The sequence below is a fragment of the Tachypleus tridentatus genome, chromosome 7, assembly GCF_004210375.1.
Source record: "Tachypleus tridentatus isolate NWPU-2018 chromosome 7, ASM421037v1, whole genome shotgun sequence".
NCBI lineage: Eukaryota > Metazoa > Arthropoda > Merostomata > Xiphosura > Limulidae > Tachypleus > Tachypleus tridentatus.
Genome location: NC_134831.1, coordinates 152903873 through 152918527, shown reverse-complemented (window position 1 = coordinate 152918527; position 14655 = coordinate 152903873). Strand labels below are relative to the sequence as shown.

The 14655-nt window shown below is 32.1% G+C and overlaps 1 protein-coding gene across 4 annotated transcripts in view; it reads left to right on the top strand.

The window, feature by feature from the left end:
• The window catches only part of LOC143256926 (N-acetylglucosamine-1-phosphodiester alpha-N-acetylglucosaminidase-like), an 86324-nt gene that overhangs the window by 51783 nt on the left and 19886 nt on the right, over positions 1 to 14655 (top strand). For 2 of the 4 annotated variants that reach the window (XM_076514813.1, XM_076514812.1), the window contains exons 6-8: positions 657 to 785; positions 1497 to 1747; positions 6978 to 7106. In XM_076514813.1, the coding sequence (XP_076370928.1) occupies positions 657 to 785; positions 1497 to 1747; positions 6978 to 7106 (509 nt within the window). Of the gene's footprint in view, positions 1 to 656; positions 786 to 1496; positions 1748 to 6977; positions 7107 to 9532; positions 9687 to 14655 lie in introns of all 4 variants that reach the window. The other 2 variants (XR_013031611.1, XR_013031610.1) reach the window with 2 other exon arrangements.

Below are 14655 nucleotides of genomic sequence, written 5' to 3'. Positions count from 1 at the left end.
TAAAAAAAAGAAAAGAAAAAACCACAAGGCTTTCTACTTTCGTAAGTACTAAAATTACATGTCAGTATGACAACTCTTAAACATTGGACAAATGTAAAGACATTTTTTTTATTATTAAACTTCCAAATATAAAATTTGTATTCTTAATAACTTGTGTTTGTGCAATTAGGTCTTGAAAAATTATGCTAATGAAATTAAACAAATTTATGTGGTTTGTTTGATATAATAAGTAAGTCTATTTTAGAGGCTACAACATCATCAGTAACATTTTATTACTCCTGTAGAAGAGTACATTGTACAAACCATTTAGCATAGAAAAACCTGATAACTGTTATTAATAGTGTCATATGATGAGCAAATATGTTGCAACTGGGATTGTTCACGAAAACTAAATTTAAGTATGCTGATATAAACCATCACTAGAGAAATGCTACAGAAATAGTGACAGCAGTTAAAGTAACAGAAGAAAAATAATTTAATTAGAATGTTAAATGTAATTTTTTAATGCGTAAGTCTGTGTACAGTTAAGTATTTTTAATATTAAATCCTTCATTTGTTTCCTTTACTTAAACTTTGAGTCAGTGGATAGTTTTCTAGCAGCTGTGATTTATGAGTTGAAATAATTTTTACTGATCACGTAATATTTTATGTTTTAGGGTTTCTTTGTGGGATTTGGAAGATATCTTAAAAGAATTGGGCCTAGTCAATGCTATCAACCTAGATGGAGGAGGGTCAGCGACTTATGTAATTAACAATACAGTAGTCAACTATCCATCAGATAAATGGTAAACTATATACCATTCTTTTGAAAACATTTTGACTGAATTAAGTATTGATTTTAGACGAGTACAAATGTCATCAAGATGAGGTATTTTGAAAATGGTCACAAAATGTTATAATTTATAGACAGTTGATATATATAAATCCATTTCTGAGGTTTGTGACTTCAACTTTAATTTTAAGAATAAGATATTACTTTTTGTGGTAGTAATTACAATAAGATTTTATATTCATAAACTTAAATGAATTAGTGCAGAATTCTGTCCTTTCTAAATTTGTCTTTATGACTGATTTATAAAAATGTTTAAAAGAAGTCAGGCTTTTATACCTTCTAAAGTTTAGTGTTAGATTTATGAAGCCAGACTTGATTTAAACTACTTACTTTGGAGTTTTGCAAGCTGCCAACATTGTTATTATAACTTATGTCATAAAATACTTTCATCAGTTTTTCACAGTATGTTTAATGACATAGTAGATTTTCTAGTTTGGGAAGAAGATATTTTGTATCAGAATATGAATGATAAGACCCCACAAAGACAATGAATGGGAATTGAAGTAAAAATGGATCAACTTATGAATAAAGACACTGAAATGTGACTGATTTATTTATGGTACTTGGCACTCACTCGAGCATTTTTAGAAGTCATTTTTGAGTTCAAAGTCCTGTTCCAGTATTATGATCTTGGTTGTTTTTGTTTTTTTTTATCTTGTATTAGCTCTGATAAACGTTTCAACTGTGAACGTAAGGTCAGCTCAATCCTTTGTGTTCATGAGCCAGATTGTACACCTATTGATTGTAACAGTCATGGTCAATGTATCAAAGGACAATGTTTGTGTGACCAGTTCTGGAAACCTCCAGATTGTAAACAGTTATTCTGTGATAAAAAGAACTGTTCAGAACATGGTTTGTGTACTGTAGATGGCTGTAAGTGCAGTCCAGGCTGGAGAGGAGAGGACTGTGAAAGCAGTAAGTTTAAACTTTTTAATAACATAGATTTTGATGATATGAATAACAAGGTGGAGAGGTTTGTTTTGGATGCAAATGAAGTATGAAACATCAAAATCTGAAATCCAAATTGTTTTTCAAAGTAAATTCTAACTTAAAATCTTTATATTCTGAAGTTAATAATCATTATGTCTATAACTCCATTAACAGTTTAAACATGGGTATTCCTTTAAACATTTTTCTGCACAAGCTGCCATGTTACATTCAAAATTTAATCAAAAACTTTTACTATCAATTTATGTGAATTAAATTAACATTATAATGTATGTTATGATTCAAAATTTTATATTATCTCACTTTTAAGTCCTTTATTTCAAAAGAAACCTTTAAAAAAGTATTTAAAGCTTCAAATGTATTGTCACATAATCAACAAGCTATGAAAATCCTTTAATTTGGTTCTCTGTATTTTCAGTAATACAATGGTAGTTGTGTAGATATGTATCTTGACTTTAAGATGCTTACCTAACTTTTGACTTGTACACTGCAAAGATCTCTGAATAAATGCAGTTGAAAAAAACAACAAAAATCAACACCTGATAGGTTCCATACCAACAAAGATTTGTTTGAGCTGTATAGCTTACATATTCTTCACATTACAGTCAATAAATTGATTAAATTTGTAGATATTAAGGTCTTGGGTGTTGCTGGCTGTGAAAAGGGTACTGCTGCTTTACAAAAGGATTTAGATCATTTGAGTTGGTCAAATAAATGTCAAATGGGTTTTAATTATAATAAATATAAGATAATGAATGTGGGTTAGCAAAATTTGAATTATGAGTGAAATTTGTATTTGAATAACCTTAACATTGTCATGAAAAAAAGGGATCTTGGTGTTATAGTAGATCAATCTCTAAAGCCATCCAAATGATGTGCTATTGCTTGTGGTAAGGCAAATAGGATTGGAGGTTGTATCTACAGAAATATTGAATACAAGTCTAAAGTGATTATACTTTCATTGCATAGGTCACTGATTAGGCCACAATTGCAAAGACATCAAATTGTCTGAAATTGTTCAGAGAAGGATTATTAGAATGGTGCCTGGGATGGAGGGGTTGTCATAGAGGGAGAGGTTGAAATCTCTCTAACTGGTTTCTCTTGAAAAAAGAAAAGTTAAGGCAGAGATCTGGTTGAGGTATTTAAGATTGTAAATGGAATTGATAGTTGGTACATCATCTTTTTTCATGTTTAACAGTAAGAATAATGGGTCTGGGTGACACAAGTATACATTTTGGCAGGGTAGGAGTTTAAGAAAAAGTTTAAGTATATGAGTGCTAAGGCCTGGTTTTAAGTTTGTTAAATTAAGTTACTTTGGAGTGAAGAACAGCTGAGATGGACTAAGAGGTCTCATGTTATCCCAAAATGTTGTGTGAAGAAAAGTATTTTTATACTTAAAATGAAAATCACCTTGCACTCAAACAATTTAAAAGTTTGAGTGCAGATAACAATATAGATAAATAAAATTTTTATTAGAAAGGTATAATTAAAATAATGTCACTCTTTAATTACCAAATACTTAAACTTTAAACATTATGAAGTTTTGTGAGGAATGCCCAGAGTTATTTTGTTTTTTTGCATAAATGTTCTTGCTCAGTCTAAGTGATGCAGATTGCATTATCCCATGGTGAAAGGGGTAACTCTTTAAACCTGAGGAGATACGATAAGCATTTGGCTAGAAATCCTGATTTACCCTTAGGATGGTAATAGCATCTGGTAACTAATCAAAACCTATGTTATTATTCACAAAATTAAAGAAAATTTAGGTTTTATATGGTATAGTGATAATTAAGAAATCATGAAAGTAACTCTGGCAGAACATGCCTAAAATATTCTATTTTGAGTGATGTGATGATATTCTAGGTAGATTGCTGAAAGAATTATTAACAAGGGGTTGCACGGATTTGGTAAATTTCTTACCAAACTGTATTTTAAGAAGAATACAAATTTTTTTTGGTCTCTTATTAACCATAGTCCAAGACTGATTTAGGTACTTACACGAGAAATGTGCACAGTTTCATTGTATGAATGGTTACAAATATACTTCATTAAACCATCATGTGTATCAAATGCTTAACTGTCTCTTACACTGCATTGGTTTAAATAAAACTAATATGATGAATAATTATGTGTGTTAAATGTATCCATAAATAAGTTGATAAATACTTGTGTTAGTATCTCTATGCTCTGAAGGTTTAAAACATTTAATCTACTATTTAAGGTGTAGTTTATAACCAAAGTTTCAACTTAAGAGGCTGTTATTTGTATTGAAATATAAAGCTATAGATAAATGATAAATATGTCTGAAACTATTTGAAATGTTTTCAACAATAGGAAAATACCAGATTATTAAATCGTTACATTACAGATTGAAATAAAAGAGAAAACATTCAGAATTTTGTTTAATATGAACATTTTATAGACCTTTATTATGCATTATTATAATCCATTACCTTCTGATAGTAATAGTTTTTTGTATTTGAGGTCGGAAGTTAAACTAATTTTTTTTAAGAAGAATGATAGTTTTAAAAATATGTGACCAAAAATTTCATAAAATTAATGAATCATTTTATTGGTACCAACTGGATTATTTGCATCATTGTCAAGCAAGTAACTAGTTATAAATAATTATAATTTAGAATAAGAAACATCCAAAACAGTGAAATTTATCTTATCAAGTGACTAAAATTGGAGTAACAAAAAAGTAAAAGGTTTTATTATTTGGCTGGATGTTTGTATCATACAATATTTATGAAGTTATTTTAGACTCACCATTAGACTCACCAAAAGTTAGTATATGTGGTTTTTCTTTATCACATTTAGCTGTGTGATAAAATTGTTCTTGAGTTTAATTTATGATGAAAGAAAACAATTAGTGGGAAATTAAAGTTTTTGTTAATTAAAATTTGCAAGGAAAACTATTTCTCTTTTTATTTTGTAATTAAATAATAGTTACTTGACTACTTATAATACAAGGAACTTAAGAACTAAATTGTTTAACAATATATTTTTGTTATTGTTGATTTAAGTAAAACATATAATAACTTATGATTTCAAAAAAGCTCTTATTTATAGGTATTATAAAGTAAATTGATGTGTGAATGAATGGAGGAAATTTCAGGATTTGAAATAAGTAAGGAATAGGCTTTAAAACTATGTCTAAAATCTATAAAGTTAAAAAAGAAGTAATGTCAGACAAATTATCAGCTGCCTAATGTAATTACTATCCAGAGCCTGCATTCTACTCAGGAAAAATGTGTAAAACTCTTTAAATTACATTAATTCCAACATATTTTGAATGACACTTCACAAGTGCGTAACTTAGATATATTATGTTCTCAAAATTCAACAGTGTACTATTAACATTGAATCAACATTTAAAGGTTATATAAAAATCAGACAGAGATAGTGCCTTACCAAGAGTGGATCTATTTCATGGAACCTGTGTATCCATTAATTAATTGTTGTGAATCCCTGCTGGGCTTATTAATTCTGTGTTACCCCCTTCTCCTTCTGTGACGTCATTTATTCCTCATGTTACTTTGTAAACACCTTTTATGTACATGTTCCAACAACATCAGTTTGGATAATGTATAAATATATCTTTATGTACTTTTATTTTACCAAAAACATTTATCTTGTTACAAATACCTATTTGTATGGTTAGTGAAAGTATTAAGCCTTTACTTATTGTTTAACTTTATTACTAAGCATGGTAATTCCTAGTATGTAGAAGTAAGCCAAAAAACAGTAGCTGGTGCATTCATCCTATTGTCCTATGATACATACAGATAACTACTAAATTTAAGTTATAGCTGTATTTGAGCACCTAATTACCATTATCAAGTGTTTCACAGCTTGTGAGGCTCCCAGTATCATTTAAAGATGTTGTTAATGTGGAGAACTGGGAATTAGCTAAAGAGTAAAAAATGCCATCTTTTGTTTTTCTTTTCCCAAGTTAACTAAACAATTGTGTGAAATTTTCACAAAGGCTTTAGTATGAATGAAAAGTATTTTAAGAGTACTTGGAAGCCAGGCTATCACTGAACACAGCAGAACTTAATTTAAGCTATAAAAATCATAATTGCAGAGTGAGTGATGTTATCATTACCTCTTGAAGTTAGCTTTTTTACAGAAATCTGGTGTAATTTAAAAATGAAAACCTAATTGTACAGGCTGAAATAGGAAATACAAGCCAATAATAGCTGATAATCAGATGAGTGTGAAATATAGAATACTTGATGCTTTGTACACTATACAATCACTGTGTTTAGAGCACCTACCCTGGTGTTATGTCTGTAGTGAGGGAGTAAAAAAAAATCAATAACACACATAATATTAAATTTTATAATACACATTTATAGAATACATTAATTTGCAGTCAGGGGAAGAAACATGACAAAAGAAGTAATAAAAAATATTTTGGAATGTAAAAAATAATGCAAACATAAATATAGGGATAATACATTGTACATTTTAAATGTATTCTTTCATTACTGTGTGTTCTTCAACACTAAGTCCCAACAAGTCAAGACGATGACTGACAAAACTGATGTGATATTAACAATATATATTACCATTCAATTACAAAAGTGAAACAGATGTTTACTTGTCAACCTATTGTAATGAATGTGTTTCAAAAAAGGGGGAAACAAGTAATAAAATAAATATTTTGTAGAAATTAAATATGATGTTGAGATGTTATGTCAAAACATATAGAAACAAGGATGAATACATAATCGTGCAAAACTCCCTACATTAGTAGCCATATATGTTGAGGAATATTCTTTTATGTACAATTAAATGTTGAATTCCTGTCAGAAGCATAAATTCATGTTTGAATGAAAGCATCTAACTTAATAGTGCTATATAGTCTTACAGTGACTAATAACCATAAGCTTGTAAGGTCAAATAATGAACTTACTTTTAGGGATATTTTTTGTATGGTTTTGTGTGTTCTTTCATATTTTATTCATGTACTTTTTAACATTACCATTACTACATTATACTTAATTTTTACATTTTTTTATTACTAGTTTATATTTAAAACTAGAAATGTTATGATTGTTTTAAAGGCACTACCTTTTACATTTTGTTCTGAGAGAAATCCAAGTGCAAAAACTTTTGTTTGGAATTTATTTCAGCTGGATAAGGGTTATACACATATGTAATTGAGATATTTTTCCTCTTTTCATAGTTTGCCAACCAGGTTGGTATGGACAAGACTGTCAAAGACCTTGTTTATGTGTGAATGGTGGTACATGCAACCGTGTCACTGGAGAATGCCACTGTAGTTCAGGTTTTGTGGGAGAAATGTGTGAAAGAGGTTTGTACTTTTCCTCATTTAGAAACTTTAGTAATTTATATAAATTGTACCCATATTGAGTATTTAGTGTTAATATTTGATATTCAGCTGATTTCATTTCCTTAAGAAGCATCGTCTTAGTATTGGTGTTTGGCATGAAATTTCCAAATTAATGGATATACTATTACCTTTTCAACTTATGTTTCCAATTTTATAAATTTCATTTCATTTCCTTCTTAGTTTACATGGTTACACATTTACTTTTATTTTGTAATATACAAGTATCAGAAACTTAATTTTTCTGTAACAAAGAATGCAAACAACTTTATTTATACATCTTTTAACAATCTTACTGCCAATAAATGTGTGTGGAAACATGTGCTCATATAATGTGTATACATCCAGACTGTCACACACAGGCAGAGACTTAATCAAGGAATTCTTATTTTTTCATCTTGTTGTGTAAATCCATTCTGTAATCTTAATGCATTGTGAGCATGCTAAGTATATGTGGAGATAGAAACTTGGGTTTCTTATTTAACTTATGGAACTTATAACAAGGTATTCTGGGAGCAACAGCAAATCTTGGTGTTTCTAATACATCTCCAAGCAGATTTTTCACATTTATCTTTTAATGGTTCACAAGTAAAGTTGTCTCCAGTTATTATAGTTACTGTAGTCTATCTGATCTGAACTAGAGACAGTATTATTATTCAATGCTTTGTCTTGCTCAAAAATCACTGATTTCTGTCATCATTTATCAATAAAGTGATTTTATTTTATGAACAATTGATTATCCCTTTTTATCATATCAAGTTTATTCACAAACACTACATTACAAATCTTTCTGTTTTTTGTTGTTTCTTAAATCATTTGTTGCTTCAAGTGTTACACTTATTTGACTTGAAGTTTTTCAGGTTAATGCATTTTCTGTTCATTTTTGATTTGAAGTTTACAAGTTTGTAGATTTATTATTGTCATTAGACATTAAATTCTACAAGTTTATTGAAGTACTTTTCTTGTTTGACTTAACATTTGACACTTATATTTTGTGAGTATATTATACTAGAAAATTATTGCTATTATTGTAGTACTGATTGACTTGTAATTAATGATCATATTAAGCAGAAATAGTTATTAGATTACATGGTTTCTTTTCTGTGAATTTAAGCTAAGTTTTGTTGTTTGTGTTAAGTGTTTTTCAGGTATTACAACAGGTATTTCAGGTATAAATTTAAAAGAAGGATAATTCATTAGGGAAATACAAGGGAGTATGTTAAAATTTCTTTATTGGGAATTTTTCTAACTCAGCATCTGATAAAAAAAACAGTAATTAGCTTTTGCTAGGGAGGAGAAAGTGACAATAAAAAAACTATTCTTGCAAAAAATTATTTTTTTGTATGTTTCAAAAAATAGCAGTTGAAACAAATTTCAAGAACACAAGTTAATTTTTTGGCAAATTGTTGCATCATATTCTGATACATACACCCATACGTAATCATTATTTTCAGCAAACATGTAATACAATCATTTTAGTTTAGATGCTAGAGACTTAGCATTATGAATGTTTAAAGCATTTCCCTTTATAGTACAATGATATTTTTTTATTTTTTTCAAAACTGACAGTAGCTTTCCAGTAGGTTGTTTTAATAACTGACACAATGTATACAGTTAACAGAATACTGATTCATATTTGAATATAATTTTGTGGAGTTAGTTTGAACAAGTAAACATGTAGAACAGTTAAACTCAAGTTTAGATATTACTATTGTTATTGATTGTGATATTTGGGGTGTGATTTGTAAGTTGTATTTTGGAATGTGTAATGCATACTGCAGAGATTTACAAATTTTAATAAAAGTTAAGAAAAACTACCTTTACACTTCAGATAATTATAAGACAACTTTTATTTCAAATGAAGTTTCACCTTTGTAGATTTTGTGGCTAGTAGGTAAAGCAGCTTGATATTGGAGCATTGGTTAAATTACAAAATTACTTGTAATATTCTATTTCTTGAGTCTGCTGTATTGTGCTTCTAACAGTATATGGTATATTATTAATGTTTCACTATTGTTTGATATTATACTATTGTTATGATACTAACATTTGACATATATTATTTATATTGAATATAAAAACTAAAGAGAATTATAAAATATTTTATGATTAGTTACCAAACAAATAAATGGAGAATAGAAGCTGCTAAGAAACAACATTTAAGCTTGAAAAGATTCAAAGTTGACTAGCAGTGTTCAAAAAATTGTTAATTGTCAGTTGGGATTGTTTAGTGGCTTTATGAATCTTGGTTTTAGTTGTATTATTTATGAAAGAAATGTTCATTGTGGGTATTTTTGTCTATTTGAGTCTGTTACTCTTGTGATGTTTTTGTTTTGTTCTTTATTTGAAAATATTTATCAATATAATATTCAGAGGGATACTTTTTGTAGGTATCCCACACTCTTACACTACATTGCTTTCCAGCAGGCCCATGCACATACTAGGTGGGTAAGATGTCAAAGCCAGAAGGAATCTTGGATTAAGTTGACAACCAGCATATCTTCTATCACCAGTTCCAAAGTCATATGGGACAAGATTTGAAAGGTCAGTGAGCAATATAATTCTATCCCTCTCTTGATCATGCTCTCTGATGGCCAAGAAGTAGCTGATGCCCAGAGCATCACCAATACTCTAGGTGAAAGCTTTTGCCAGGTGCCTAGCACTTCTGCTTCTTCCTCCACCTTCTTAGCCATCAAGGCTCATGCAGAGCAATCACCTCTTTCCTTTTGAGCTGATTGTCTCTATGACTGTAATTGTCTCTTTACACAAGTGGAACTTAAATCGGCCCTTCATCGGTCTGGCAGTACATCGGTCAGATCTGATGATATACACTATGAAATGTTGTGCCATTTATCTCCTGCTTCTCTTGCTATTCGTCTGATTGTTGTTAACAGGATATGGCAGGAGAATGTTTTTCCTGATGCCTGGTGCCAGGCTATTGACCTACCTTCCTCTAAGCCTGGGAAGGATCCCAAGATTCCTTCAAACTACTGTCCAGTTGCTTTGATGAGCTGTCTTTGTAAGACCTTAGAGAGGATGATTAATGCTTGCCTTGTCTGGTTCCTTGACTCATACAATCTCCTCTCACCCACCCAGTGTGGGTTCCAACGACAGAGCTAAACCATGGACTATCTGATTCGACTTGAAACGACATCTTGTATCAATATTCTTTGACATTGAAAAGGCTTATGATACAACATGGAGGTATGGCATTTTGCGAGACCTTCATATATATGGGCTACATGGCCATTTGCCCATTTTATTAAAAAATTTTTTAATGGACAGGAGATTCCAAGTTTGTGTGGGTTCAACAATTTCCCATTCTTTTCTACAGGAACTTGGAGTCCTTCAGGGCTGTGTTTTGAGTGTTACACTTTTCAGTATAAAGATTAATGCCATCACTGAACAACTCCCTCTTACTGTTGTAAATGGGCTCCATGTCGACGACTTTCACGTCACGTCAGTCGTTGAACATGAGGTATATTGAGTGGCAGCTACAGACTGCCCTCAATCATTTACTGAAATAGACTACAGCAAACGGCTTTAACTTCTCTCTTTCTAAAACTGTTTGCATGCACTTTTGTCTCCAACGGGGTACTCACCCTGATCCTGAACTCTGATTTGGGGATGTTGTGCTGCCTGTGGTCCCTGAAACAAAATTTTTGGGGTTTATCATTGACCTAAACTGACCCTTATACCACACATTAAGCAGCTACGGGTCAAATGTATGAGAGCACTGAAGATCCTCTGTGTCCTCTCTTCCATCACTTGGGGAGCAGATCAATGTTCTATGTTAAAGATATATCGTGCTTTTATTCGATTGAAACTTGACTATGGATCACTGGTTTATGGCTGCTTGACCTTAAAGTTACTGGACCCCATTCATCATCAAGGACTTCAGCTCTGCACTGGGGCTTTCTGCACTTCCCCAGTTCAGAGTTTATATGTAGTCTCATGAATCTTCTTTGCACCTCTACCGTTTTCAACTGTCTTTACTATATGCTTCAAAACTTCATTCCTTACCAAAGAATCCCATCTTGGGTTGTGTTTTTCTTCCTCACTGGGCCATACATTTTCAGAACAGATAATCTACCATTTTTCTTTTGGCCTTTGTATCCAGGTGCAGTTGGATGAATTGAGTCTGTCCAGTGAATAGCATTGCTGTATCTACTGGTCAGCCCATCCCACCTTGGCTTATTACAGTCCCCAAATTGACCTATCTTTAAGTCATCTGAGAAAAGCAGACACTACTGATTGGAAATACTGTCTCTTATTTGCTGAACATCTTTTGAATCATCCTTCCATTCCTATTTATACAAATGATTCAAAATCAGGTGACTGTGTGGGCTCTGCCTTGGTTTGTTGTGGTTCGGTGGTTGTGTGCAGAATCCCCTCTTCAGCTTCTGTGTTCACTGCTGAACTGTACACCATTTCTCTTGCCATGGATCACATAGAAGCTATGCAGTACTCGAATTGCACTATTTATATTGACTCACTTAGTTCTTTACTGGCCCTGGAATTGCTTCACGTTAGTTCACATCCTATTCTAGTTGAAATTCAAAACCAACTGGCCCATTTCTCTTTAACATCTATTTCTATCCATTTTTTCTAGATACCAGGCCACATTGGTATTCACAGGAACGAGTTCACCAACACTGCAACTAAATCTGTCTGCTCTGGCACTATCACCACTTTTTCTGTTCCATACATGGACTATGGTCCTGTGTGCAAGTCTTGACTCTGTGCCAGTTGGCAGTCAACTTGAAGTGAGCAACGTGACAACAAGCTTTTCCAAATAAAACCCTATATTGGACTTTGGCCGTCTTGCTTCCATAAAGATTGGAAGGAAGAAGTTGTTCTAAATAGACTATGCATTGGTTACAGTTTTTTAACTCATCGTTTTCTTTCATCTGGTACTGATGCACCAGTGTGTAATTTTGTAACACTCAAATCACTGTAAGCCACATTTTACTTTCTTGTCATCGTTACAACTCTCAGTGACGGCACTATTTTAAACATGTTCTGTTCCAAGGTTTGTCCATAACATTAGACAGTGTTATTGGTGATGGTGACACTATCCACCTTGATAAAGTTTTTAGTTTTTAATGGCCAATGATCTTTTTAATGTCATTTAAGTGTTTGATATTTATTCATTACACCTTTTAATTGTGGTTCCCTTTTAAGAGAATCTTAAATCTCTCTAGTTCGATTTAAAATTGGAAAATGGCCATGACATTAAATAACGCGACACCAGGACTGGAAAGGCCATCTTCAGGTGACTAACGCTGATGTTTGAACTATCCGTTTGAACTACCCATTAGTCGTCCTGGATGTTATTATTACAATTTTGCTGCATGTCTTTTAACACTTTTATTACTTTACTTTTTGATACTGGACATAATGACACATAACCCAGAACCGGGACTGGAAAGACCAACTTCAGGTGACTGATGGTGGTTCTTGTACTTACCTATTAGTCTTCCTGGCGGGTTATGATCATTACCACTATGCTACAGAAATTCATTTACAACTTCTATTACTATAGTTTCTCTTTTAACATTGTAGACTGGATGTCAACATTGGTTTTATGCCATTTATATTTTTTAATTGCTGTTTTGTTTTTACCTTCATTTCCTTTTATGAATTTTACTACATTTACTTTACTTTTACCTTTTTACTGGACATTTGGTAAATTATTATTATAATTTTGCTACATGTCTTTTAAAACTTTTATTACTTTACCTTTTGATAATGGCTGTAATGACACATAACCCAGAACCAGGACTGGAAAGGCCAACTTCAGGTGACTGATAGTGGTTCTTGTACTTACCTGTTAGTCTTCCTGGCGGGTTATGATTCACTTATCCCTTAAGACATATTTTCTTTCCTGTTGGCTTGTGGATGTTGTCAGCCAGATTTGATTACTATAAATGTTTCAAGTACTTCATATCATTCTACATGTATACTCCTTCATCCAGATTTGTCTTTCCTTTCCAGTACTTTGTGGGCTTGTGAGAATAATTCCTTATTCTTGCTGATTTCTCTTCCTTTCATTTACCACCTGTACCTTGGACAGATCCAAATAGTTAATATGTCCTATATATACTCTTTATTGGTATGTTACCCACATGGCTTCCTTCTATGGTGTCTGTTTCTATCTTTCATTCCTTGTCAGATATCCTCTGCTTGTGATTTTTTCCTTCTATCCTTGATCAGTTAGGTTTAGCTTTTAATTTGATAGGCTTATTCTTCCTTTTTCATTCAGTAATTTGTTCCAGTGACTTCTCATCAGATAGGTCATCCTACCTTTTCCCTGGCATCTCATCTCTACCTTCCTTGAAAAATGTTCTCCAATCAAGCATGTGGACTACACCACAGATGTTTGTATCTCATTACCTGCATTGGTTCACTGTTTTTTTCATTGTTGGGTTATTATCTTCTGCCTGTAGCCATTCTTCACATTTTGGCAAAACTGTAGCTCGATAAATTAGTTTTTGTATATATATATCTTCATTTTCTAGGGCTTTTACTTTTGTTTTGTTTTTTGACTGCTCAAATCCTGCTCTGTGGCAAGTAGTGCCTGTTCAGGTGTATTTCAAATAATCAATTCGAAACTGTCAGGCCAGGTTGACTGCATATTTATAATTTCCATTCTGATAATGATCACTGTTGAGATGGATTGTTCCACAAGATCATTTGTAGGTTTTCTTCTTGAAATGTTTGCTTCATTAATATGCCCATTGTGGACCATAGTCACTCATGGACTTTTTGGATAAAGCAGAAGGAGATAGCTACTCATCCTTGCCATGGTTTTGATTGAATAGTCCAGGATTGATCTATTTTTCAAAGTAGGATTTTTGAAATCATACATTGCACTGTCTCCAGTAGTGATGTTCCTTTGAACTCTTCCCACTTTTTCTTCCATTAAAGTATGGAAGTTCTTGCCACGTTTTAATTCCAAGCCACTGGTATCTGCCTTAATGTGGTATTGAAATATGATGCAAATAATGGTCAAACTATTTAGTTGAGAATAGGGTGGTGGTGTTCTGCTAGTGTAGATGACAAGATGTTCTCCATTGTCATGCTCCAATCCTTTATGGGTTCATCTGAGGGGATGTTGTAGCTTTGGAGTGAGCCATCACAATTGCAGTCCATTCCTTCGATTGAGATTCCTCATCCTAACCACACACAGATGTTGGTTCCCAGTGGATTATTTTTGTATTTAGAGCTGAACCACTCAACATAAGTTCTTATCTATGTGTTATAGATTTCTCTGTTTCTCACTGAATTATACTCTTGTTCCTCCACCCATGTTGTGGGTCATGGCAGTTGAAGTTACATATTAATGTAGTTCTTTCTCTTATGCTATCTCAGGATAGTTTTCATACATTGATAATGTAATTGTACTGGTGACAGTTTCTGTTGGATGATTTTGAGTGGATCAGTTTCCATTGCATACATTTTTATTAAAACAATCATATAGATGTTTGGTTCCTGGGTCGATGGAACAATT